Source organism: Varanus komodoensis, unplaced genomic scaffold, assembly GCF_004798865.1.
Source record: "Varanus komodoensis strain SLA01 unplaced genomic scaffold, ASM479886v1 scaffold4, whole genome shotgun sequence".
NCBI classification, from domain to species: Eukaryota; Metazoa; Chordata; class Lepidosauria; order Squamata; family Varanidae; genus Varanus; species Varanus komodoensis.
The window spans coordinates 36,843,222-36,870,009 of NW_025335941.1; the positions used below are offsets into that span (position 1 = coordinate 36,843,222).

General features: G+C 42.8%; 1 protein-coding gene across 2 annotated transcripts; it reads right to left on the reverse strand.

Annotated features, from left to right (window-relative positions):
• On the reverse strand, window positions 1–26,230 carry TTF2 (transcription termination factor 2). Of its 2 annotated transcripts, XM_044441942.1 has the most exons (23): window positions 26,080–26,230; window positions 23,915–24,026; window positions 23,401–23,487; window positions 23,044–23,110; window positions 21,266–22,210; window positions 20,696–20,822; window positions 17,895–18,095; window positions 17,120–17,277; window positions 15,476–15,557; window positions 14,062–14,166; window positions 12,857–13,007; window positions 11,938–12,043; window positions 9,754–9,944; window positions 9,012–9,165; window positions 7,895–7,986; window positions 6,672–6,748; window positions 6,243–6,385; window positions 5,967–6,137; window positions 4,872–4,924; window positions 4,103–4,256; window positions 2,372–2,454; window positions 1,554–1,628; window positions 1–1,330 (listed from the first exon to the last, which is right to left on the reverse strand). In XM_044441942.1, exons 1-23 carry the CDS (start codon window positions 26,105–26,107, stop codon window positions 1,186–1,188), a joined length of 3,507 nt encoding a protein of 1,168 aa, XP_044297877.1. In that variant the 5' UTR covers window positions 26,108–26,230; the 3' UTR covers window positions 1–1,185. The 2 variants fall into 2 exon arrangements, with proteins under 2 accessions (XP_044297877.1, XP_044297878.1); XM_044441943.1 differs by lacking the exons at window positions 1–1,330; window positions 1,554–1,628; window positions 2,372–2,454 and having other exon boundaries at window positions 4,119–4,256; window positions 4,872–4,977.
• Between the last annotated feature and the right edge of the window lie 558 nt (window positions 26,231–26,788).

Genomic DNA, 26,788 nt, shown 5'->3' on the forward strand with positions numbered 1-26,788 from the left:
TTTTTGGAAGTCAACATATTTATTCCAAGGTCAGGCTCCATTATCTCTGGTTGGTACCTTTGGGATCATTCAGTCTATGAAGTTGGGGCCACAGACCCTACATGGTGAATAGGGTAAGTAGCCAGTACTGCCAAAGGAGTGGCTATACCATCCATGCAATTTAAAAGGCCACTTAAGAATACATGAGCCGCACTGTATGTAGGAAGTGCATTTCATTGTTACAGAGAGACCGACAATGTTGGAAGCACAGTACAAAAGAAGTTGCAGCTTCTGCCATGGCTTCAAATGATTTTATTTATACCATTTGTTTTTTTTATGTTGCTTATATTTAAAAGAAAACCCCAAAATGATTCCTAAAGTTAGAAAACAATAGTGAAATCACTGAAGCACAATAACAACACTTAGTTTTCTTTTTTAAAAAGGCAATCTATTGGGAAGTTAAAATAAATCATCAGGCTATAGGGAAATATTGGTCATCTGGAAATGTACAGATGAAGCTGCTTTTTCAAAAATTTTCAAAAACACAACAGCAAGTATCAGAAGGAAGCCCAGACATTATGATGGAAAGGCATGGAGGATGCACCCATCTTCTCTCATGTACTTGTATGTTCTTCTGCATTTCTATTCACAGGATGTTGCACAATATGATTATATGCAAAGGGAAATAATAGTTGTTGTCCAGGATACTGTTGGTGTAACACACCCAAGCTCTGACTTTCAAACTTTTAACTATCATTTTGAGCTATGTGTTCAAAATTCTGAAAATCAGCAGGGTGGTTTCCTATTTAGTGATGCTCATTTAGATAAAAATCCCAAACAATAAATCAGCCATATGATTATAAATAAAACAGCCATATGATGCAGACATGAGTATTATCTTAGAACAGATTATATTGGATTGGTGGAAACACACTGGGTTGGAAAAACAAAACCCGCCGCAATGCTAGCAATTATACAGTATCAAATGTAAGTGGAATATCTTCCTAAATTGCACTGTCTCTCCCCATTCTTCACTGGATTGCAGGTAGGGTGAGGCCTTTCTCCTCACCCTTTACAGAGAATAAAGAACAAGGCAAAGCAACTTGCCCAGCAGCACTGACCACTAGATACTAATATACAAGAGTCCAATTTTTAAAAGGCACATGGGTGACATCTGCCCATTGAAGTGCTGGGTGGGAGCAATAGTTAAATGCCAAAAAGGAGCTTGAGGTCTGCCAGGGTGAGCTTTGTGAAAGAGTCTCCTTGCCCCGAGAGCACTTTCTGGGCCAGCTCTTTTTTCTTGGTTTGCAGCTCTGAGATCTTTTCCTCTACTGTATCTTCGCAAACAAACCTAAAACCAAGCACACAGATGTTCAGTACAGTTTTTGCACATCTTCAAGCTCTTAAGAATATTTCAGCAAAACTAGCTGCAGTCATTTTTAAAGCACCACAGGCAGTGATGTTGGAAATGCTGGAAGAATTTCACAAGCACATCTTCAGCCCCCTTCAGTCCAATATTTACAGTGATATCACAAGGCTTAGAATTTGAGACAAGACATTTAGCAAAACTTGACCTGTGGATTGTGACATTGTTTTGCTGCCCCACACGATAAATGCGGTCACAGGCTTGGTCTTCCAGGGCTGGATTCCTAGAATGTAAGAAAACTGCTTTAGCATTCTGCTCTTTTTAATTGTTTTGAATTGAGCTAAGAGAAGATACTTTAAGTCCACGTATTTAGTTCAATGCATAGAATTGCCAAGTTGCAGGCTGCAGAAGTCCCCTACGGATTTAAATTGGGTGGGAGCCCCAGGCCAGGGGGTGGGGGGGGCTATTTATCCATAGCTCCTGGAGCTTCACAATCCATCCCTCTGGAATTCCACAGATGGACAGATCTCTTTCCACAATTGTGGGGTGGCTTCCTTGCTTTTGTGCATCCCCCTTCCACTATTTTAAAAGTTCAAATGCCTCTTCTCAGGCTTTTTTACTGGCTGCAAGTGCTTTAGGCTACAATTTGTTGGCCCTTATTAGTATTTTTGGCTCTGCCCCTTTCCCTTTGCTTCCACCAACCACTGGAATTTGCATCCAAGAGCCTCTCTACTTTTGATTTTGAGCTGATATCTGTTCTTCACCCCTGGTTAAACCCATCTCTGCCTTGGAAGTCCTATTGTGCTCCCAAGCACCAGTTTATCCACCTAAGCAAAGTACTAATCTAGGAGAGGGTTAGGGTTAGCAGACATATTTTAAATCGCAATATTTGTTAAGAGCCAACTATATAATTTGGACATACTAATTCAGGAACAGATCCTTTAATCAAGACATCTGATTCTTGCAACTGAAAAAATGACTCTGATATGGATAGAAACATCGATGTAAAAGTTATCACATTTTTACCAATGCATGTCAAGGAGGAAGAGATGGTTTCCTCCTACCAGATTAAGGCCCACACCTCCAGCCAGGAGTGAGATCAGCATCACCTGTGAGAAGGAAACAAGAGAAAGGCTTTGTTTCATCAAATCATGGAACAGCAGAGTTGTAGAGCTAATAAGGCCATTGGATCCAACTCCCTGCTCAATGTAGGAATACAGGCAAAAGCATCACAAGGCCCTGATAAACTAAACCTAGAAGAAATGGTGTAAGAGGAAGCACATACAATGAGATTCTTAGTTATTTTCAGGGTACTTCCAAAACACACCCTCCAAGGATGAGACACCCTTCCATATAGGAGTATGATCGATTTCACACACAAAGAAGTCAACTCCCATAGTCCCTTGGCCTCTGCCCAAAGGCATTCATCAAGACAGCGACTTTACATCCCATTTCAGATGATCACACACAAAAGGACAGGACTCCTTATGCCTTTAACAGTTAAGACATCTGAACAGGAACAGGCTGTCAAGCTGAGGCATCGTCACTGTATCCAGCTACTACAGCTGCAACCCTATCCACACTTAGTTGGGAGTTACACCCCACCCAACTCAGTGAGATTTCTGCATGAACATGCATAGGATTGCGCTATCAAGGTACAGACACTCTCCCTCCTTTGCACATCATCAGTCAGGGGAAACCTTGATATTCATTACCTATTTAAATGAGATGTGGATATGTTGCCTTTACATAATTTGCTGCTTTACTGGTCATTAGCAGGTCAGGGCAGTCAAAAGGACTATGCAGAACACCAAAGCTCTGGCCTCTACCCCTGATAAATATGATTGGCCACCAACTTCAGTGTCTGTTATTTCCATCTTATATTGCCTGCACAATTTATATTCTTTTGAATTATAGCAGCTAGAAACATAGGGTTTTAATTGGTTTTGTTTTAAAAAAAGAGAGATCTCTTGAACACTTAACTGGTATTTACAAAGTCATGACCAGGATCAGGATCAACCCTAGTTTTATCTCTCTCCTTTTCTTTATTTGCAGTTCAAAACTATTTCTTCTGGCAATTCTAACCCACTAAGCTCATGGCATTAGAATCTAAATTTGGTTCAGATTTTTTTGAGTGCATGGAACCTTTGAGTGCATGAAACCTTTGAATTGAGTTACTCTGGGATAAAATCAGACAGTTCTCTCACATAGAGAGAGGATAGTTAAAGTGTCCACAGTGGATAATATTCGAGTACAGATTTTTTTTTTTAAAGACAATTAATTGGTGGCCGCTAAGACCATTTCACAGCGAAGAGCAGGCCTTTCCTGCCACCTTCATTTCCCTTTGGGCCACATGTGAGCGCTGAGGCATTCTTAAGAAATGAATTGGCTGCAGGCCAATGTGTCCCATTGGAGTGTTCAGTTGCAAAGAAATAGGAAAAGAAGGGGTTTCTCTCACTTCTCTCTGGTAAACCACTTCAAAGGCAACCATTCTTTGGTGTGTCCAGGACAGTTTTATAAATGACTAAATGTGCTCACGGAGTCAAAAAGGCTGCCTATCTGTCTTTGCCAAATTATGAAAGCTAGATGTTCTGAAATCCGGCTTTTCTCACTCCCTGATTACAATTCATAGTGTTTTGGACTCAGACAAGTTTATCAAGCCATATTATGAGTGGCCTAATAGCAATTAAGGATCTGGCATAGTGCTAGTAGTTACTGACAACAGCTAGAAAACTTTTTCATTGGACATTTCCATACCTCAGGTCCTCTAGTAGTACTGTTGAATGCCTCAACTACATCCATCCTCTGTTTAGGATTCACAGAACCATCCACGGTGGCATATCTCAGGCCAAGCCTCTCAAGGTGTTTTGCCACAACCTTCAACATACTTGTCCATTGAGACACAATGACACTGGAATGACAGGCCAAGCAGTACAAATCTCACCTCAGCTACAAATTCACCAGGGGCTGAAGGGTGGTGACTAGTTACCCAGCCTTAACCCCCACCCACCACTACATTTTAGAAGGCCGACTTGTGGTAGTCTTCTAAAATGACTAGATTACAATACAGAAAAATCTTAAGGCAAATATACTTCTGTATATTAAGTGACTGGACATGGCTCTTCTCAAACAGTACTACATATTTTCATATTTTTAGCCATGGCTTTTCCTCTGTCCTTAAGTATTCAAGCAATGAAGACACAAACACAAGCCACAACCTTTATTCTTCTCACTTCTATTTTCTGTATGGATAAACCTGTATTCCACTGTTCCTTGGAATCTCCAGGTTGGGATTCCAGTGTTCTGGTACTGCACCATCTTATGGAAACTTTGTATTTCAGTCTTCCTCCAAAGTATTCACATCATTATATATGGTGTCCCTGTATAGCCTCCTTTCCAGATACTGACCTAGTCTTTTACTGCAGAAGAGACCATTTTTGCAAGTCCCTCCAACCATGTGCTATGCTGCTGTATTAGATAGCATTGCAAATCCACAACTCCCCCTCAGACGCATGCCCATACTTACCTTTTCTGGGAATGACTGTGGATCACCTTCAGTTCTTCCAAAAGATGTGACAGCTAAAAGCATGGGGGAAACAGCACTTACAGCCCAATCCCAAGCATCCCTTCCCCTAGAAAAAGAGTCCCAAAAGGTTAAATGACTTATTTTCAGAAAAAGCTGCCTATAACTGGAATGTTACTTATGCAATTCATTTTTACCCTGCTCTACTGCAGCTTGCATAAGATCAACAACAATAGGATCAATCCCACCCCCAGGCTCACAACCTAAAAAGACACAGAAGACAGGAAGGAGCAAGAGGGAAGAGGAACACAAGCAAACTCAGGCACCAGTTCTTAATATGACATAATTGTTCTTCAAATGGTCACTTGAGTGGCCATTATAAGATCCATTAGGTAACAGTAAGAACTGGGAGAGGAGAACATCAGGGACTGGAGCAGTCAAACAGAGCTGGTTGGTTCCTTGGCAGAATGGAGCAGGCCCTTCTGCCCCCTCTCCCTATACTGCAACCAGCCTTAGGCTCTCTCTTGTCATTATGAGAGACACGAGGTCTACCTAACTTTTGTCATACAGATTTTAGGCAGGATAATGTCTGACCAAATCTAAGATGGGCTGGGGAATTGTGCAGATGTTCTGAATAACTGCACAAAGAACTATAGTCTTAAATACAGAATTATTACTTTAGCTTGTGAGTTTGATATGAGGACCTGGATTATAGGTTGTTCAGGGACTGAACAACCCAGGGGTTAACCCAACAAGAAGCTATGGGTTATTCATGAGTTTTGTTTAGCCAGTGGTATGGGTCTATAAATCAAGCACACATCTGCCAATCATGCCAACTGGAGGTTGTTTACAGAAAGTGGAAACAGCATACACAGAGCTGAGTCCTCTCAAACCATGAGTGAGATAACTTGTAATTCATGATTTGTCACTGTGATTATTGAACCGGGTCAAGGGGTTTTACTGTACTTGTTAAAAGGTAACTTAAATCAGCTAAGTAAATGAACCTGAATTTAGGTTCTAAAACTAAAATTAAAAAGAGGAAAAAAAACCAGTCCCATCACCAGACTTTCCTAGAAAGGGCTGCCAAAGCCTTCTTACCTTGGTGCTCTGTCTGGTAGTTTCGAAGAGATCCGTACTGAAAGCTGTACCGAAGAGGTACACCACAGACTGAGGATCACTGCTATCAGATTCAGACAAGGTTAAGGCACAGAGCTGCTCCTCCAGTGTGAGAGAGATGCCTTCGCTGTTAAGGTTAGCCTGTTCAAGAGCCTGCAATGAAAATAATCAGTCTAGTTGAGGCCTAGTAACTATTGAACCTGGACACACTACTCAGAGGGAGTGGTCAGTGCTTGTATGCAAATGTTGCCTAGTTACCACTTTTAGTAAGGAAAGATGGCAGCAGCACTGACGGAGTCTCAGCAACAAGGACAAGATGTGAATGGTTGTAGAGGTGGGAGGGGGATCTTTGGCAGTCTTTTCGAAGGAGTTCAGTTGGCCAGGTGTAAACTGCTGCATTCCTATAGAGACACAGAATAGTGTACATGTCAGAATCAACAGCAGCCAGTCACTGATTGATTTAAGAACAATCAGAAAGTCCAGAGAGTCTTCCTCAACCTGGTGACCAAAAAGAAGGCAACCCTACAGCTCCTCAATGTAGGTAACAACTAGCAGTATGGTTGAAACCACCAGAGAGCAAGCACAGCAACAGCCTGGGGGATGTTCAGCTCTGGGGTTGTGGCCATTTTCATCAGATTCCTCTCAATATGTTTCTACAGGGAGAAGGAGGGCAAGTTGAAGTCTTACTTTTGTCAAATGGATTCTTCCCAGAATCTGCAGTATGCTGGGCTTCCTGCCGCTTCAGGTAGGACTGTAGTGTTGACCTGGTGGAGGACAAGTAAGCACAGTGAAGACAAGAAAGAACATTCAGTCATTTTGCTAGATTGCTGGGGACAGTTTCAGCAAGGGGAAAAGGATTGGGCCTCATCATCCCACCAGAATGTAATCCAAACCCTAACCAGAAGAGAGCTGCAGAAATTGAATACAGTTTATAAAAGAGACTGATCCCAAAATAATCACTAAAATAAACCAATGACCACCAAAGCAACTACAAGGAGACTATTATTCTAATGAGAAAGGTCTAGTTCCACCCAGAGAAAGGATAACACCCTTCCTTATGCAGCAAGCGAAAATGGCTTAAACTATACAGGGATTTCTTCAGTGCAGGAAAGCAATTTAGACTTGGTCAAAGTCTGGCTTGAAAATGACACCAAAGAAATACAGCAATTATCTGCCTATTCACCCATCCAATTTTTGAAGGGAGAAAAACATGGATAGCAGATGAAAACATTTCAGACAAGCAGAAGCCAGTTAAGCATGTCTAACTGGGGAATACTTTTTTCCCTCTTGGTAGCAGTCTGTCTCAGGCAGAATGCTGGCAATGGGCAGGCCAAGGGTCAATGCTGAGTGGTTTTATTCCCTTTTATCTATTCCTACTACAACCACCACTTCTGTTTCTGTCTCTGTCTCACACATACCTTCTTCCTCTGCACCCAGCAGGGATCAATCACTTTTGCCAGAAGTCTGAAGTCTTCGCTTACAGAGTGCTTTTGAAATTAGGCCAAACCTTTCTGTTTCCATTACTAGAATGATAATGGTAGCATGGGAGATGCACCAACCAAACCACCTATTCCTCAAACTCAAACCCCATCATTTAAGCTATCAAGGAACTATTGGATGTAGTACCCTGAGAAAGCAAAAGGCACAGCAATTGAATACAAGGTCCTAGAAAAATATGATTTACCAAAGCTGGTGTACTCACCAAGATGGCAGCTTCCACCACACAGAGAGGTGAATTGTTAGTATTTGAGGGAAAGGGATAGTAAGAGAACATGTTTGTATCAGGAAGGATGCAGAAAGTCTTGTAATTCCAGTCTTTAAAGGCTATGCCAAAGAACGAAACATTAAAGAATGCTAACTCAGGGGCAACCACCGAAATGAATTTATTTTTCATGTTTTCACAAACATACCGTGACCTTGTGAATAGCACATCATACACCGACCGTTCATCTTGTGACAGTTTTAAAGTGTGCAGTCGAGTGAGACGCTGAGGCAGCAATACCTGGACAGAAGAACCAGAAGGAAAGTTTGTCTTCACAACTGGCTATAATACAGCTGGTCAAAATCAATGGGAGGGGTGCATCTCCTGTGAAGGCGCCTGGTGGCACTTTCTGCTCCCACAGCCAGAGCTTCTTCATCTGGGGAAACTCTGCAGATGGATAATTGGCACTTCTCATGCTGCTTTGGATTTGTGAATGAACTACTGGAATAATGCCAAGAACAGAAATTGGGAAAACGTGGCCCTCCAAATGCTTTAAGACTGAAATTCACATCAGCTCCCACTATTAGCAAGGGCTGATGGGAGCTGTAGTTCAACATCTGGAGGATCTGGTCTAAGATTCTAGGGATCCTAAAGGCCAACATCAAATTGAACTTTCAGACTCAACCTTAGTTAAGATCAAATCAGCAACTTCTCTTTGATATTTAGAATCCCAGGGTTTAGAATGCCCTCCCTTAGTATGTCTATGCATGAAACAAACCAGTTTTGTGCATAGAAGATTAGATGTCTCTCTTAAGAAATAGATTACAAATCAAAAGTGGCAGTGCTCACATTTTGTATCCAATGTTAGAGTTTTCCCATTTTTTCCTTACTTTAAGCAACCTCTCCATTTTTCAGACTGAAATAAATAAGACCTGGCATATATATACAGCAAAAGACATGGGGAGAGCAAACTGTGCCAATTTAGACCACAAAGAGAAAGTGGCATTTTTAGTGCTCTCTCATTTCTAAAGGTACGTTCCTGTATGTAAAAAACTATAGCACATCAAGAAGAAAGGCTCTCTCTCACCCCAACTCCCAGCTGTAGCTGTTCATTTGTTCTTTTAACAAATTACAGACCTTACACTGCACAAGAGAACATCAAAAGATGTTCCATCTTTTTTCCACCTGCAGTCTGTTCTACAGCTGTGAGACTTTCCCACTTCTTTTGTGTGCATGTATAGATCAGACATAACCATCCATGAATGAAAAGGAACAACGGAGTTTCTTTTTCTACCCAGAAGACAAAGAAAAGAGCCAGTCATTACGAGGGGCTTTCCAGATGAGTCCAGCTGGTTCTTCATTCTTCGCAGTAAGAGACTCCTGGTTAAAATGGCCAACCTCTCTCCCCCTTTTCTTGTGTTGTTATCCACCTGACTCTTCCACACCTTAAACTGATCAAAAGGATTGCACTGAAGGAACCTATGTGGACAAAACACAGGAAGAGGAAGAAAGCAGTGACAAATGAAGACCACCACCACGTTTCCTAGGACAAATTATTTTCTATCTAATTCAGTCAAGCAATTATTACCAGTTAAATCCTATTTTGTATATGTGTATACACTATATTAGGTGTATACACATATACACCTATGTGTATATAGGTGCATATGTTTTTTCCACAAATGTTGGAACAACATCTTTTTTCCACAAATGTTGGCAATGGACACCAGGCTAAAAGAAATTTGCTTTTCCTGTAGGGCAGGGGTGCAAAAATTCTTTTAACCTGAGTGTGGAATCTATTTTGTGGAAGAGGCCACATTCCAAGGCTGGGTGGATTAAAGAATAAAAGGGTTATTTAAAATTCCTTTGGCAACTTTGCTCACTTTGTTTATTTTACTTTGTTCTGTTTATATTAGCTTTTTTTCCTATTCTACATTTTCTTCTATGTATCTGTATATGTTAAGAAAATTTTTAAAAATTAAAAAAGAAAAAAAGAAAGATACTTGCAAATCAAGCTTAACAAAATCTGTGTACGCTCTTGCGTGTTCCCCCATGAAATTGACTTACCTTAGCAGAGAATACATATCTAAGAGGTTGTTCTGGATGGGTGTGCCGGTGACAGCCCACCTTGCTGTAGCTCTTAGTTTACAAGCTGCTAATGAAGTCTGCACTTTGGGATTTTTGATGTTGTGGGCTTCATCCAGTATAATTCGGGTCCAATGTATCCAACGCAAGGGAGAGAAGGGAAATGATTTATCCTGTGATAGAAGGTAGATTTAGCATTTAGAATCTTAATTAAAGATGCCTGACATATAGTACACATACAGCTACAAATTGACTTTTATTTAGTCAGGAAAGTGGAAAAAACCATCCCTCAGAATGAGTTCTTGCATTCTGTTAAAAAGATAAAAGAACAAAGAACACATATTTCACATTCCAACTTTAGGGAGACTGAAATTCTTTCTGTCTGTTCTGGGGAGCCAAATTCTCCCCAGCTATGCAGTCATACAACAGCTAGTGCAAAAGGAATTAACAGAACTGGAGAGCACAGATACACACAGCTAACATACATATGTGACTGCTCTTTTTGATTCGGGGAAGGGATAAGGTGCAAACACATCCAGCATTTGGAAGTTCAACAGGGAAGGGAATCAGTATGAAACAAGGCATTAATTGAAGAATGTCCCTAAAATTTTCTCCCACCTGACTTATTTTCTTTGTTGCAAAAATAAGCAATTAATTTTTGGAGATCTCTGTCTGCCTTCTGACTGTTGACCTGATCATATGAAATCAGGGATATTCATTCAGTGGCACTTTCACATGCATTCACTTGTATGTCCAATGTGTCCAATTTCTACATGAATATACTGGGGGGGGGTCCTTTAGCCTGCTCAAATATGCAATTAATATATACACACACACACTCTTAAAACAGATTTCTAAACATGTACTCTCTCAAAATAAACATTTCTGAACTTATTGGATAATCTTGTGAGCAAAGAACTGTGTCTAAACATTCGTACAAGCATACAAGCCAAGGAATAGTTAGGTTCTGGTCCACAAGCTCTCTCTTCGTCTATTAATTTATTTATAGCCTGCCTTTTTCCTTTTTAGGAATTTAAGGCGGCTTACATAGTTGTCCTCCTATTCTCAATCTTATCCTCACAACAACAACCCTGTGACGTAGGCTGGGCTTAGAGTCTGTGACTGTCCCAAGGTTACCCAGGTAGCACCATGGCTTAATAATAACTAGAACCCAGATATCTGGAGTCCTAGTCCCACACGCTTAACCACACCATATTAGTCCAGAAGGTGCAGAACAGGTCAGTTTGTATCAGATTCTTCAAACATCCTATGAGAAATACAAATATAATGTTTCTCTTGCTGCATTAAAATCCATGAAGTTAAATAGGAAGAGGACATTGCTGCTGCTGCTGCTGCAGCATTTAAAATTGTTTTAGCTATTCTTAAGAGAGCCTATAAGAGTTCCTAGGTGGTGTACACCAGTTAAAAATAAACAAGCAAACAAATCCAATATAAAAACCGCATAATCACAACATTAACTTGTCATTTCTATAGGCATGATATTTAAGAATTACAAATGTATGTAATTAATGAATAGAAAACATTCCATACTGTTTTGTATCACAATACAGCAGCTTTCCTCAACTTGGTACCCTTCAAATGCCTTGGACTAATGGGGACTGCTGGGAGTTGTAGTTCAGTACACCTAGACAGCACCAAATTGGGAAAGGCAGCAATACAGAGTTAAGGCTACCCTGACACTTTATACTGCCACACGGGGCTAAACAGGGCATAGGGTTAGATGCAGGATGGAAGTGCTCTGCTTGTGGAAGGCTTCTCCTTCCCATTTTTGGAAGTCCCCGACAAGGTCACTTGACCATCTGTGCAGCATTTCCAGGGGCCTGGAATCTGCCTTGGGAAGGTGGCACAGAGAAGTTGCACACACTTAAATCCACTTTCAAGCCATTGTGCACTACAATTGTAATGAAATGCCAAGTCAAAACTGGCACAGTGTGACAAGCTTCTGTCTTTGATGTCCTTGTAGCAACCTTGGCAAAGGCCACTCTGACCCTCACACACACACTCTCTCTCTCTCTCTCTCACACACACACACTCTCTCTCTCTCTCACACTCACTCACTCACACACACACACACACAGTGTCTTAGAAGGCAAATACAGTCTTTATATCCACGGTTCTGAAAGCAGGTCTACACATTTCCATTACCTCTTCTGTGTGTTCTTTGGCAGCCATGTCTGCATCTTCTTTCTGTGTAGGAATTTCCTTGGCTAAAATACTGTATGTAGTGACAACTACGTCATAGTCAGCAAGGCTGCAAAGAGGAGAGCAAGCTGATAAACCAAATGCTATCTCAAAACTACCACTTCAGGTTTTTTTTTAAAAATCTTGGTGTGGAATCATTGCGACTGCTTTCCAAAGGGCCAACTAAAGTGGAACGTTTCCACCAACATATATGTTCCATTGGGGCAGATCGAAAGAGGTATATTTACTGGATTCCAGCCTCTGAAAAAGCCAGCACTGAATTTTCTTAAAAGGAACAGAAAGGAAGTGACAAATGGCAGTATTCACTTCTGTAAAATGCATGCCCGTTTCCACCCAGACATTCAACCTTCCCTCTCTGCTCCCGGGAGATGGAGAATGGGATGGGGAATCAGCACAGCAGCTGTATCTTGACTCCAAATCCGATCAGCAGAATCATCTTAGCTTTCATCAGCTTCATAAAGATGTGCAGCAGTTGCCAACAGCAACAAGGAAGATAGGAGCAGACAACAGATATATCCATGTAACAAATATAGGCTAGGACATTTCATAATTTTCCAAGGGCATTATGTGGGACGACAAGACAGTATCATCTATTCATACTGAGTAATTCTTATAACTGTCCTGTAAGGTAGGACTAGAATTTTCACCATATCACAAATAAAAGTAGGGATAACTTCAGAAGTGATAGACAGGGTGTGATGTGAACTGCAGACTTAAATCTCCAACTTGACTATTAAATGTGTGTACTGCATCAGCTTTCTGTACCTCTCCTTTAGTATCCTAGTAATTGTTTACACCTAAGTGCCAGTCAAGAATTTCCTTAACTTGCTCTGGATGTGCTGTTTTCAGTTTTTGTACTTACACTGTAGTATTCTTAATTCGGTTGGGTCCATGATAAAGACAGACTTTCAGCTTGCCTGTTGCCACATGTCTTTCAACCTCCTTTTCCCAGTGATGGATGAGAGATGCAGGGCAGACAATCAGAGTAGCATCAGAAAGGATAACAGGGGAATCTTTAAATGCAAATGTGAGCAGGTGAATACAAGTGCAAGATCAGCTTGTTGCAAAACACTTTATGTGGAGCTACCTTTGAGGGTGGCCTGGGAGCTACAGCTAGGGCAAGGTACCATGGCTAGGCTGCTAAGTGGGAAAACACACGGGCAACATATTACACCAGTTCATTGGCTACCATTATGCTGCAGAGCTGATTCAAGGTGCTTGTGTTGACACTGCTTAGGGCCTGGATACCTGATGGAGCCCCTCCTCCCTTATGTACCTGCTTGGACATTAAGATTTAGTGAGGATATCTTGATGGTGCTGTATTTACCAGCGATGTGATATATGTAGCAACCTTAGAGGGCATTCTCACCACAGGCAGACTGACTATAGAATTCACACTCTACTCAAAGACTTCTAAGCTTTCTGCAGCAAGGATTTCATTAAGTTTGTGCTGCTGTGCTTTAAAGTGTATATACTCTCCCATATAGAGTTTTATTGGTACTGTACACATTGTGAGATTCTTTTGTCATGAAAGGTTGGTAATGTGCTTGTTTATAAAGTATAACTGGCACTTGCAACACAGTGTTGCGGCATGGACAGTGTCTGTTCAGACCACTGGCCACTCCCTTCCATTCCTCGCTCCCATGTTCATTCCGCAGGAGTGACTCACCATTTCATACCCCACTGGGAATGCCCAGTCCTCCTTAGCCTGTTTCGGTATTTCCCCCTTTTAGGGTTCGTTGCAAGGTTTTGTTTTTTGGTACTTCTGCAAATCTCAGAATACACCCACCAATACCTTCTTTGTATGCTGGGACAGTGCTGCTCTGGCCATTTAAGGAACCTCACTTGCACTTCGTTATTAATAGATAATATACAAAATGACAATTCACAGTAATGCCTCAGTTAACCAAAAACAAACATAAAAAGATGACAGTACTGTAGGCAACTTCCTTGCCCATCACATTTCCTTTCAACACAACCAGTGAAAGAAAATCCACTTGTATTGGATGGCATAAAAAGGCAATAGACAGTGGCTATAAACTAGCCAGGAGCTTGTCCACTCTATACCTTTTCTTGACATCCAAATATCTTGTTTCTTCTCTTTCTGTATAGGCTTCTGGACCAGGATAAGAGAAATCATGGTTAACGTTTTCCCTAAGCCCATATCATCCGCTGGGAAGAAAAAGAAAGCATAGAAAAAATTAGGAGATGGACAATATCGTATACATACACCCTCCATCTTATCTTCCTCTCTCACATAAAAGATTTTGCCAAGTGCCTCTGACCAGGAGGCATTCATCACCTCTCTGGCCTGCTGGTCATTCCTTCATTGCTGCCTTTATAAGCCAAGAAGGGGAAGGATCCAGTCCAGAGGTGGTTGCACAAATCTGGCCAAGCACCTTGTCAACAGGCTCAAGCTGGACTGACTGAAACGCATCCAATGAAGCTGGAACAGACTGCACTCTGGATGTCTCCACAGATTCGCCTGTATCGACTCTGAAGCCCATGTCCTAGTGCATGCAAGAGCTTTCTCCTGGAAGTGTGCAGTGAATACACTTCAACAGGCCTCAGTCGGTTCAGGCCTCAGATGGACATCTAAGATGTCCTTGGGGCCAGTATGCAATAAGCTCCAGACAACTCTGAAAAGCTCTGCTGGGCAGCAAAGGGAAAAATGAATAGCGGTAGTGAGATACTGTTTCTTTGCTACCCTCATTGCCACCAAGTACACCCAGGGGTTGATTGCATCCACTGGGAGTACTCTCAGTCTGCACTCAAGCTACCTCCTAAGCAGTTTCACTGCTCTCGGCTCTGGGCTATTCTGTGGAGCTGTACAACCTCTACAACAGAGTGACCATATCAACCACCTGGGTCATTTCTTTGTTCTTCAGTGCAACCAGGGCTTTGACAGAAGCGCCAGCCATATCAGTCGGGAAATCCTGCAGAGCCCACCTGAACAGGGGGCTAGTAAGGGAGAAGCTGAGCAGCATCCTTGTCTTTGTGGCACCCTGAAGACTGAAGTGTCACAGCCTCTTTGGTGCCCCCTCGTTTGGGGACAACCCTGCTGGGCCAGCCTGTTGGTGGCAGCCTGTCACGCGGCAGCTTAAGCGCTCTGGAAGCTGCTGGATGGTTAGGCCAGCTGGTCCCATTCTGCACTGATGGGATCAGCAGAGATGGCTAAGCTTGCTAGAAAGGCAGATCAGGATGCAGCTTGCAACAGATCTGAAAGTGCGGTCGTCCCCTTCCCCAGCAGTTCCGCAGCCCCCTCACCAGTCTCATGGTGCAGTGTCCAGCTAGAGCACTGAATCCAAGATCACTTCTCAGGATTAATATCATGTTTTTGCCCAATATAGAGCAAAAATACGGAGTGATACTGTGAACTATTCTCTCACCTGAACACTACACAAAAAACTATTTTCATTACAATTGCTTTAAACACACACACACACACACACGAGTCTCATATTGCCTAAAAATTCCTTACCCAGAATTCCTCCACATGGTTTCTGACTCTCCCTCCACAGCAGCCATGCAAGGGCCTGCTTCTGATGTGGCAGCAGAGACACCTAAGAAAGTCAGCCACAAGGTGTGGAATTAATTTTATTACGTGTATCTAGTCTGAAGAACAATTACACAAAGTCTACAGGGTAAGCAGGACAGGCATGCATCCTTCAGATACCTAACTGCTATTTGCAGCAAACCACATTTACTTGCACATTCTGGTCTCAGTAAAGCCTAGTTTGGCTCAGTATGTCATTGCATTGATTCATAAACGTAATGTATAAACAATCTTTATGCATGTGTGTAAACAATCTTTACGCTATGGGTGATATTATATTCAGGCACTATACAGAAATATACTGTAACGTAGTACTGAAATGTGCAATACAACTAAAGCCATTAAAAATGGAGGCGATGACTCTGAACAACTTTCATCACACATGATCAAGCATCCAGGTAAATAAGCCTTTTACATACACCTGAACTGCATCAATGCTGGGGAATATTTTATCTCTGGAGGTGTCACAGAAGGAAATGCCTTTTTCCTGCTTGCTGCCAGGAGGCCCTGTGATACATCCAGGAGAGCCTGGAACCACTGACAGGTATACCTCTAGTTTCCCATCCAGGCACTGGTCAGATTTGCTTCAACAATGATGTTGTGCTGGATGTTCCCAGATCATTAGAACTGGGGTAATCCAGTCAGCCTGCGTGCGATAAATTGCTTGTTTGCTTGAAAGTGCACCTAAATGAATCTATTCTCAATTGAATTGCAGCTGTCTATGCCTTGTCTTTTAGGAATGGACAGTCCTAATATGGAAATAGACAGTTGCACTCAAATTTGCTCATACAGAGAGAGCCAATTGGAGAGTTGATTGGGAAAGATTTTCTGCCTTCGCTTCAAGTAATCTCAGGGCCTTTGCTTCTATGGCTCTTAGACAATTTTCAGTAACACCAGGCACCCCATTTTATAAAGGGTAAAGCCAGGGATGTAGACCATCTTTCAGCCAGAAGGCCAAGCGAGTTTCAGGGAAGCTTTTGGGGCTGCAGTCCAGCAGCACACAGAGCAAAAGGGGCAGGCCAAAATACCAACACCACCAGCACAGTTAATCTTGACACGCATGGCCACTAACTAAGCCTTCAGGACTTTTCAAACTTTTAGAAAAGAAAAATATAAGCACAATACAAGGGAAAAAGGGAAACAGGGTAAAGAGGATGTTGCTGGAAAACAGCATGGCCACCTGAGGAATAGCTGGAAATTTCACCTGAGACCTGAGATTCAAGACTCCTGAGACAGCCCATTGGGAATTTCTCCTGAGCTAACCTACTAAAATGAATAGGAGTTGCAGAGAGTGCAAATCAGATGCTGCATTGTAGATTAGTCTTCTCTAATGTGAAGATGTGACAAAATATTTTAGAGCTGAAAAAGCACCTTTTATTTTTTATTTGCTAAATCCAGAAGATTGCAGACGAACTATTCCAGCCCTTCCCACCACACCACTTCCTGCTTGCAAACATCATTCAGCGTTTAAAGGCACTCTGATTGACAGACTTCTTAGCTCATGTGAAGTGAGCAAAAGGCCAGATGATAAAGAAACCATGCTGCAGGATGGGTTTTGATTCAGCTCACCTTCAACCCAGGTGGATCCTGAACCACTGTCTTCTCTGTGGGGCAGGACTCAAGGGCTTTGTGGAGCTGGTTAATCACATCTGTTGTGGCATTGTATACTGCCTGAAAATTATCTTCCATTATTTGGCCTGCACAAAGGGCCTGCTTATGGGAGTACTCTAAAAGAATGAAGCAAGAAAGGCAATTATATAAGCAGCTATTGTATTATGTTAATATCTAGTCTTTTTTCCTACAAGGATCACAAGACGGTTCACATGATCTTCCTCATCTCCACCTGATACTCATAACAACCCCATGAGGGAGGTTAGAGAGTCTGTGATTGAACCAAAATCACCCCATGGGCTTGATGGCCAAGTGCGGACTAGAACCTGGATCACTGAGTCCCAGCCCAACACACTAAGCTTATGTGATACTGGCTCTCTGATAGCACTGATTTTAGTGTAACAAAGCTCTGATAACTAAATCACAGATAAAATCCATATAGTCCACTGATTTTAGGTTAAGTATCTGGAATTGAGTGTCATGTTTAAAGCAGAATGGTCACTGAGTGAATCAAGCTATGCATCTGAGGGATTATTTTCACTAAGACATGAGAGTACAGCTAAATATCCACTTTATTTTTTGGGATGCTATCTTCTTACTTTTCATTAGCAAACAGCAGAAATCATAACATCATCTGAGAGAGCTAACAAAATCACACTGTTTTAACTAATTTCATTACTAAGCACATCAGCCTCACTAGTTTCTAATTTCATTATGGCTCCCCCCTTCTTACCTTTAGAAGTGCTACTGCAGTTCTGCCTAAGGCTCAGAGGAGGAGAAATTTCCAAGGAGCTGGTTTTATGATGCTCGCGGAATGGCTGTGGCCCCTTCCCTGTCAAATGATGGGGCTCTTCTATGGTGACCTTGTTGAAAGGGTCATGCTGCATCTTTTCATTTTTCATACTGTTCAAACTTCCTGCCATGCAAACACCAGCTGAAATATGCAGAAAAGACAGATTTGGTACCTTTCCTTCTGTGATAGCCCAAGTTCAGACTGCAAGCGAGAGGGCAGGCCTCATCATGTTTCTTAAAATTCTGCATGTGGAAAGCTCTCAAGTGACGGAGAGGGGCACTCTGACAACATGGTAATTTCCTTAAACCTCTCTTCTCCTTTTCAGTGTTTTCTAATTTTTACACTGGGAAGCAACGATGTGATCCCCAAACAGCTGTCTAAAGCAGTGTAGGTGGGGAAGGACTGTATCATGTCATTTCAGCTTGCAGTTCCAAGGAGAGGTAACAAAGACACTTCTATGTTTCAGAAGGAGACAGAAGAATGTCATGGTTTAGAACCGATTTTGGACAGGCCTGCAGCAACTGGACTTACCAGTCTGCCCAGTTTCCAAAGGCCACAGCATGGACCACAGCAGTTCAAACAGGGAACAAATAGCTGGGTGGAAATCAGGCTGCCAAGCCCCAGCAAGGGGAAAGTGCCTGTTCTTTTCAAGTTTTTGAGTCCAGTAAGATGACAAGTTGCCCTTACTATGGGCTGTAGTCAACATGCTCATCCTTTAGGGCTACAGAACAGGACCAACTGCTTATTAACAGAGGCTCGCATGCTGAAGTACCACTGTGGGAAAAACCAAACTGTTATGTTGTTCTTCAGAAAAAGCTTTCAAAAGGAGCAAAAATTCCCTACTGATGAGTATCTCAAGTTTCACTACAGGTTGCACTCTTGTAGTTAGAGCAGCAGAAATTGTGCTGTTCATTTGTTAGGGCAAATGATAGTACATCAGCCTCCTGCAGCCTGGTGTCCTCCAGATGTTGTGAACTCAATTTCCATCAGCCCTTGCCAGCATGGCCAATGGTCAAGAATGCTGGCAGCAGTATTCCAAAACATGAAGGGCACCAGGTTGGGGAAGGCTGGGATATATGGGCATGGGTAAAGGGAACAGGGCTGTACACTTCAGTGCTGCCCCAGTGTCCCCATGTTTAGCAAGAGGGGCCTGCCAGGTCTTCTACCTGAAGGTAAGAATAAGGCTCCATGTGACTGGGAATCCTGTTTCGTCCGGACTCCCAATGACATCAATAGCTCTACTTGAGTTCAAATGGGGCCCGCTGCAGACACCACCCCACTCAAGGTGTGGAAGGCAGAGACTTAAGAATGCACCACCAACGCATGCAAGGATGTGGAGGCTGGTTCTAGTGTGTGCAGCCCCATATCTTTTGCACAGGTTTCTGCACCATATTGAGCTGTAACACTGAACAGGGCTATTGCCTTGCAGCTCAGGTTCTCCACCATGTCCCTCTTCTGCAACATGGTTTAGGGCAGAGGTAGGGAATGTGTAGCTCTCCAGATGCTGGTTGACTGCAACTTCCACCAGTCCTAGCCAGCCGCGCTAATGATGAGGGATAATGGAAGGTGTCATTCTTCAATACCTTGAGGGCCATGCATTTTTCCACCCAACTTAATTATAATATTGCAACCAGGCACAATTCAAAGTATTGGTGATGACCTTAAAAGCCCCAGTGGCTTAGGTCCAGGATACCTTAATGAGCATATCCTCCCATATGATTTTGCCTTTTCCCTAGAATCTGAACAGAGCCCTTTCTTTGTATACCTGCCTATTGCAGAAGCGCGGCTACACAGGACAAGAAAGACTTTTGCAGGGGCCACATGCTGATTATAGTTCACCTTGCCCTGTGATGTCCTGCTGTTCCCTCCTCTGGAGTTGTTCTCCAGTTACTGAAGACCTTTTCTGGAAGCTTTCTATTTTGCATGGCAGACAGTCAGAGCTAGTCCCAGGGTTTAAAGGGGACTTGGGCAAGCCACCCTACATGGGCCTCTTCCCTCCGTGAATCTAGCTTTTCTCCACCACTGCCACCAGCTGCTATTGTTCCTCATTCTCTTTCTTCTCATTGCTACTGCCTGCTTGCTTGACAGGTGAGCAAGAAAGCATGGGCATCTGCTGCCCCTTATCCTTGCCAGCATCATTTTCTGGGCCAGAGAAAGAGGCAGGTGAACAAGCAGACTGCAGTGATCGAAGGGTCCACTGAGTCTAAGGGTCTCTGATCAGTGGGACCATGCTGGGAAGTGGGCCCTCAACAGGTGCCCAGCCATGCCTTTCTTTGATGCCAGCCCTGCAAACAATGTTCGCTCGGGTTTGGTTGAACTGCTAACCCCGTCACTTTTACACTCTGATGAAATTGTGATTTTAAACTGTTGGAAGCTGCCCTGAGTGGTGAGCTTGCAAGAAGGATCAGATATAAATGCTTGAACAAACAAATAAACCCCTCCCCCAGTAAAACAGCTGGGCATGGGGTCTGCACTCCCGCCATCATGTTTGCAATGAGAGGAAATGGAAATTGGGACACAGAATGACTGATGCTGCACAATGTGGAAGAGATTTTAAAACAAGGGCTGCATAACTTAAATTATGAAATTTTAGGCAGTTGAAGGGACACACTCAGTAGTTCTGAGAAAGAAAAAGCTTATCTGATTTTTATGTAGAATACAATGAAATGTACTTCGTGACAAAGCAAAAAGTTTCCTTCCTTGATGTTGCATTCCTTCCAAACTTTGGTGAATAGGCTTACCTTCCTTTACACTTCCTTCTGCTTCCAGGTTCAGAGAGCCAAGCGCAGTTTCCAGCTCGTGCACCTGTTTTAATAATCGCTCACCTTTATCTGGTAGAGCCTGTACATTCACAAGTTTCAAAGTTCTCTAGAGTGCAAGGAAGAAAGATGTTATTGTTTACAGACATGCTTGCTTTCTTTACTTAACATATGTTGCACAAGCTCTGAAATATTTAAGAGTTACACTAGATTAACTAGAAGCATCTGCAGCAAGCATACTAAGAATTGGACTGTGTTTTACAACAGTTGCTAATTAATGTGCACACAAACGCACATTTCTAATCCCACCACCCCTTTGCTGTGTTTTATTTAGGACAGGAGTGTTGAACCTTTTTCAGTCTGCAGAAGGATGGTGTTGTAGCCCAACATACCTGGAAAATGTTGGGCTTGTAAAGGATAAACTGGGGACTACAGTAAGTTAATGGTTTATTTGCAAAGGCTCTAGAGGTTGCTATTTTGAAACAAGAAACATTTTAGCCTCAATTAAAAAGGGATACTCAGAGATACATGAGGAGCAAGCAAGCAACAGACCTGTTTCTCTCTCAGCTGTGCTGAAAGTTGTCTGTGAAGAACTTGGGAATCCATACTTTCTGCTATCTGCATAGAGGTCATTTCCGGAGGCACTGATGCCAAATTCATTTGATGGTGATCCTTTCCTTGATGGAAATGTAATTTCTGCCCAAATTTAGAGGGCACAAATACTCTGTGCTCTTCACCACTAACATTCTTATTGGTACAGTTCTTCTCTTTTGGAGCTATTCCCGTCTGCAATACTGTTAATGGTTTCTCCAGGTTTCCTTTAGGTTGTGCTTTTGGGAAACTCTTTAAGTCAGGAATTGTCACACTTTCTTTCGGGATGAGCCCCTTTTCGTCTGCTCCCTTACTGCCACTGGTTTTCACAGTTGCTGTTTTGTCATTGTGGGCTCCAGATCCTCCCTTTTGGTGTTGCTCCTCATTAATTGGCCTTGTGTTTGATGCCTGGCTACTGACACCTGGCAATAATTGCTTTGGTTCCTCTGCTTTTGGCAAACCTGCTTCTGTAGATCTCATGGCTGAATCCTGTCCTGTGTGATTTAAAGGTCTCTCAGGCTTTTTGCTAAAGCTGTATTTGCATGCATCCAATGATGGGTTATTTTGCTTTTCAGTTGTTGCTTTGCTCAATTTTGTTTGGGTTTCTACTGCTTCCCTACGTGACCTTTCATTTTTTTCTTCAGGCTGTTTGTTCTTGATCTTCAGGGCTGCGGGAAGCTCACTGCTAACAGAAACCAGCTGATCCTTTTTGGCAGAGTCTTCCCCTTCTCTTTTCTCAGAATCTTTTTCTCCTGCATGGTTGTCCCTGCCACCATTCATTGGTTCCACTGACAAGGTTTCATGATTCTTAGCTGGTACTTTGAATGGATTTCGTTGATCTTGATTAACATGATGCAGTTCCAAAGTGGGCTGAGGTTTAGATAGTGGTCTTGTGGCTTTTGAATCCTGTAAGACATCCAAAATTAAAGTGAGATCAATTCAGTATCAAGAATATTAGGGCTGTCTGTTCTCTGTAGTTTAAGACAGGAAGAGATACACAAGACATTCAAAAGACGTCAATTTTCCTAGGTGTTTTGCAAAAGTTCTAATTGTTATAGAAACAAGATTCAAACCATTTCTGCTTCAGTGAATTCTTTCTCCACATCAGGTATAATGCAACCAACTCTTTTCCTAAACTCTAGTATGAACCTGAAACCTTTATGTCCAGCAGAAACCCTTAATGTTAAAATAGCTTTCACAACAGCCAGGATGTGAAAATGAACCAATGCAAGGTAGAATACACTGTGCATATCAACCTTAAATTCATTTTCTTTTATGTAAATCACTGCAATTAGTCTAGGGGCAGTATCCTATTGTGCCCATGAGCAAGACAGATCCATGGCTGACATGAAAAGAATTTAATGATTTAGTGGTTTGAAAAATAACCCACAAAAAGTATAGATGCTCATTTCCAGACTGAAGCAACTCACTAAAATTCAGAAAAGAGGGTTCTACTCACCTGTCCTGAACTGGAAATGAGTGTTTCCACTCATCTCCGGGGTTACGTCTAGAACAACAAAATTCTAATTTTGCCAGCCATTCGGCCTGCTGGTACAAGGGAATAAGTGGGATCACAGGGACTGCTTGGAAAGCGCCCTAAGTTTTTTAAGATTAGTGATTCAGATCGCAATGAGGAAATGCACTGCAACAAAGCAAGCTGTACAAGCCCCACTTCAAAAGCTTTCTATTGCAAACAGCTGGCAAAGTATAATGCAGAAAGGGCCATGAAGTATTTGTACCTGCCATGGGACACTTCCACACCATCTCTTTCCTCCCATTTTACCTTTACTGCATCGATAGAACAGTCTAGGGAACAAAACAACATTATTTATTATTTATTTAAAACATTTCTATGCCGCCCCATTGCAATAAGCCTCGGGGCGGCTCACAACATCAATAAATAAACCATACAATAAAACCCCAATACAATAAAACCCCAGTGCCATAAAACCTCAATAAAACCTCAGTGCAACCTCAGTGCATTCTCGGCTAAAAATTAAAAAAATAATAATAGCCAAGCTGGCTATTAATAATTTGGCCATCCCGTCCCTGCTTTAACAATGTGAAAACTCCAAGTGTTCTCCAGAAAATCTTACTTGTATGTGTCTGTCTCCTGCTGCTTCATCAAAACTTGCAAATCCACAATATATTCTTCATGCATCAAGCAATGAGAAGGGCAAAGCCTGTGGAAAGGAAAGATGGTTAGTCAGATAAGTAAGCCTTCTGGCCTGAACATTTAAGGGTTACCAAAAGACCTATAGCAAAAAAGGAAATGCCTATCTACATTATCTTCTCACCTGAGTAGGGCAAAAATATTATCTCTGGATCGCAAATACAAAGGCAATCAAATGTGTGTGAGGCAATCCCTCTGCCATTCTTAAATAAGACGTTCTTACAGCACAAAACTATTTTCAGGTGAACTATTTTCCTAAAAATATATGCATTTCTTATATTTAAATATATTTCAGTTCTATATGGAAGACATTAAATTTGACATTCAAAAAATTTTGCTTTTACAAATAGCAGCATTTTTTACTTTAACATGAGTAATCAAAGTAAGCAAGTGATAATTCCTGGAGATTGTCTTTCAAAGAAAAACGTCTAACTTACTCTGTAGAGCGTACAAATTCGCATGGTTTCTGTCCTTGGACTCCACACACGTAAAAGCTTTTGCCTTTGTTGGGGCCATCCCGGATGCCAGTCTTCAAAAAGCAGGGATGCCCTGTGCGTGAAGAAAGCAAGAGAGAGATGAAGAAAAGATCAACATGGGAGACTCAGAGTCAACCAAGTCAAAGCCTCATCTCACTCCAAGCGTCTGCATACCCTCCCATTTATTGCATTTTGTTACACGCTTTGCCCTTCCTCTGAGGTGCCCAAGATTGTTTAAAAGGTTCTGCCCTACCCTTCCTTTTTCTTCATATTTATCCTTACTTCTTCTTCCTGCAAGAAAGACTAGGCCAATAATGTCTGTGTGGCCAAAGCTCACCCTTTCCAGTGCTGTAAGCTAGAAGGCATTACTGAGCTGTTGAACCATATGCATGGGTATAGACATGAACCATACCCCTCTTCCTCTAATGTTTACCAGCAAACAAGACCACTTAAGTTCTACAATGGTGCATAAGGTTCTGTTCACATGCTATTTAAAAAAAATTCCCTTGTTTCCCGACAAGAAGAATTCCCTTCATCGACATTGCAAATTATTTCATAAATCCTACCTGCCCACTCACTGAGCCACTGAAAGAGTCAGCAGGCAAGCAAAGAGTACAGTAGCCACTTGGCAATCCTACATATGTGGACTCGGAAGGAAGCCTCACCAAGTACAGAAGGACTAAGGGTACAACCAGAGAAAGGACTCCCAATCACAAGGCAAAGTGCATCAGTTTCATTTTTTCCTTAGATTTTCCACAGTAAGGAAGAAGGCAGGGAAGGTGGTGGGGAATCACAGAAGACATTGCTTTCTGGACCTCCCATAGAATTCCATGAACAAGGCTGGTCAATCACATAGTACCAGCCCTGTTGACAAGTTATGCTTACTTTCAGGCAAGCTACCACTAGGGGGCATGAGGCAGCCACTTCAAGCAGGTTGTTCAGGGTGTTGTGGGAAGATAGCATACTGTTATTTTTAGATGGATTACCATCACCATCATCATCATCATCAAGAGGCCCTTAGGGATTTGCTACATTTGGTGCCAAATAATCTGACTGGCCTCAAGTACTATGGTGCATTGCAGGGAAAGGGGAGCACTTTCCTGCTTTGCTTCAAGCAGCAGTTGGGCTAGTGCAAGTTACCGCTGCAGGCACCAAAAGCTGAAAGTGGAATGCCCCTGAAAATAAAGGAGAAAGCTGCCTTATCCTGGCTCAAATCAGGGTCCATCTTCTCCAGTCTTATCAACACTGCAGCAGCTCTCCAGAATTTGAGGTAGGACCCTTTGCTAACCCTACTTGGAAATACAAAGGACTGAACTGGGACCTTCTGTGTATGAAGCATGCGCTCTGCAACTCAGCTACAGAATCACAAATTAGTTGAGTTGGAAGGCGCCTCTAAGGCCATCATGTCCAGCCCCCTGTGCAACATCCTTATCAAAGCTGATCAACTCTTAGATCTTTTCCAAGGCACTTCCTAGTTTCCACCACATTCAAATCTCCATCCTGACCTTCTTTGAAAGCAGTGGAGAGAACATTAGCTATTGATAGGGAAGCCTTCACCAACCCTCCAGATACCCTAGACTACAACACCCAGCCTTCCTGACCATGGCCATACTGTCTGAGGCTGATGGGACTTGAAATCCAAAACATTTCAACTAAGGTACGGGGTTGGACTTGGTGAAGCTTGGGTATGGCAGTTGTCTTCTGAAGGGCATTTGGGGGACAGTCCAAAGGGTTGCTTAGTCCAAGAACACTTTACAGATGAAGAGCCCCAAGAAGACAAAGTTTGTAAGGGCTCCCAAGCTGCACATCTGTTCTTAGCAGCAGCTAGCCCGCAGGCTGAGCAAGGCGCAGGCCACCAGATCTGTTCTTCTCGCCTACAGTGCGATGTCTTGTATTTCTACTTAAATTATATTGCTTCCAAGTTCCCCCTATACATATAAATCAGAGCATGCAGCGTTGGTGTATATCCGTGTGCTCTTTTTTGGCGAGGTGAGAAGAAGGAAGGCAGGCAGTGCTTGATCCGAATACCAACCGAACCATGCGCAGGGGTACAGCCCCAATTGTTTTGCTCAGTTCTCACCACACCGGTCGTCCCGCCCACTTGATGGCCCGACCCCATAGCTCACCATGCCCATCACACAATACTTTCTCCATCGCCGAGTCTCTGTCCGCCCTTCGTTTCTCAAAAGCCCGGCACAAGTCCACGCGAAAGGGGAGAAGCCAAGCCGCGTCCGGGAACGCCCCTCCGCAAGTAAGTGCATGAAGCTACCAATTCCAGGTTGCTTCCCGCCCGCGGAGCCAATCATAATGGAGAACGAGCAACCCCTCCTTTCGCCCTGCTGCGCCCAGACGAAGGGTTTTTTCGCGTGCGCCGCTGTCCAATCCAGGCGAGGAAAAGGCCGCGGAGGCGGAAGGAAGGTAGAAAGGAAGGAAGCGCTATTGGACGAAGAGGCACGCTGGAGAGTCGAACGGCGTTCTGTGCGCAGGCGCGGAAGGGCGACTTTGGACTTGTTGGAAGTAAGGCGAGGGAGGGATAGAGGGAGCCTGATTGGTGAGGTCGAGCAAGGGGGCATGAACAGTGAGCGCGGGACTGAGGGGTTTTCCAGCTCTGCTGTACTACAGTTCCCATGATCAACAAAATTGCGGGGTGTGCGTCCATGATTAGGAGGGCAACTGATTAGGGAAGTCTGTTCTATAGTCAGCTTGGTGTTTTACAAATCTTCATGGAAAGCAAAGTCTGTGTCCTAAGAAAATGATGCACGCACACACTTAGATGGTGAAGCACCCACCAACGTTGAGAGGCGAAAAGCCTCTGCAAGCCATCGACGCTGCTGC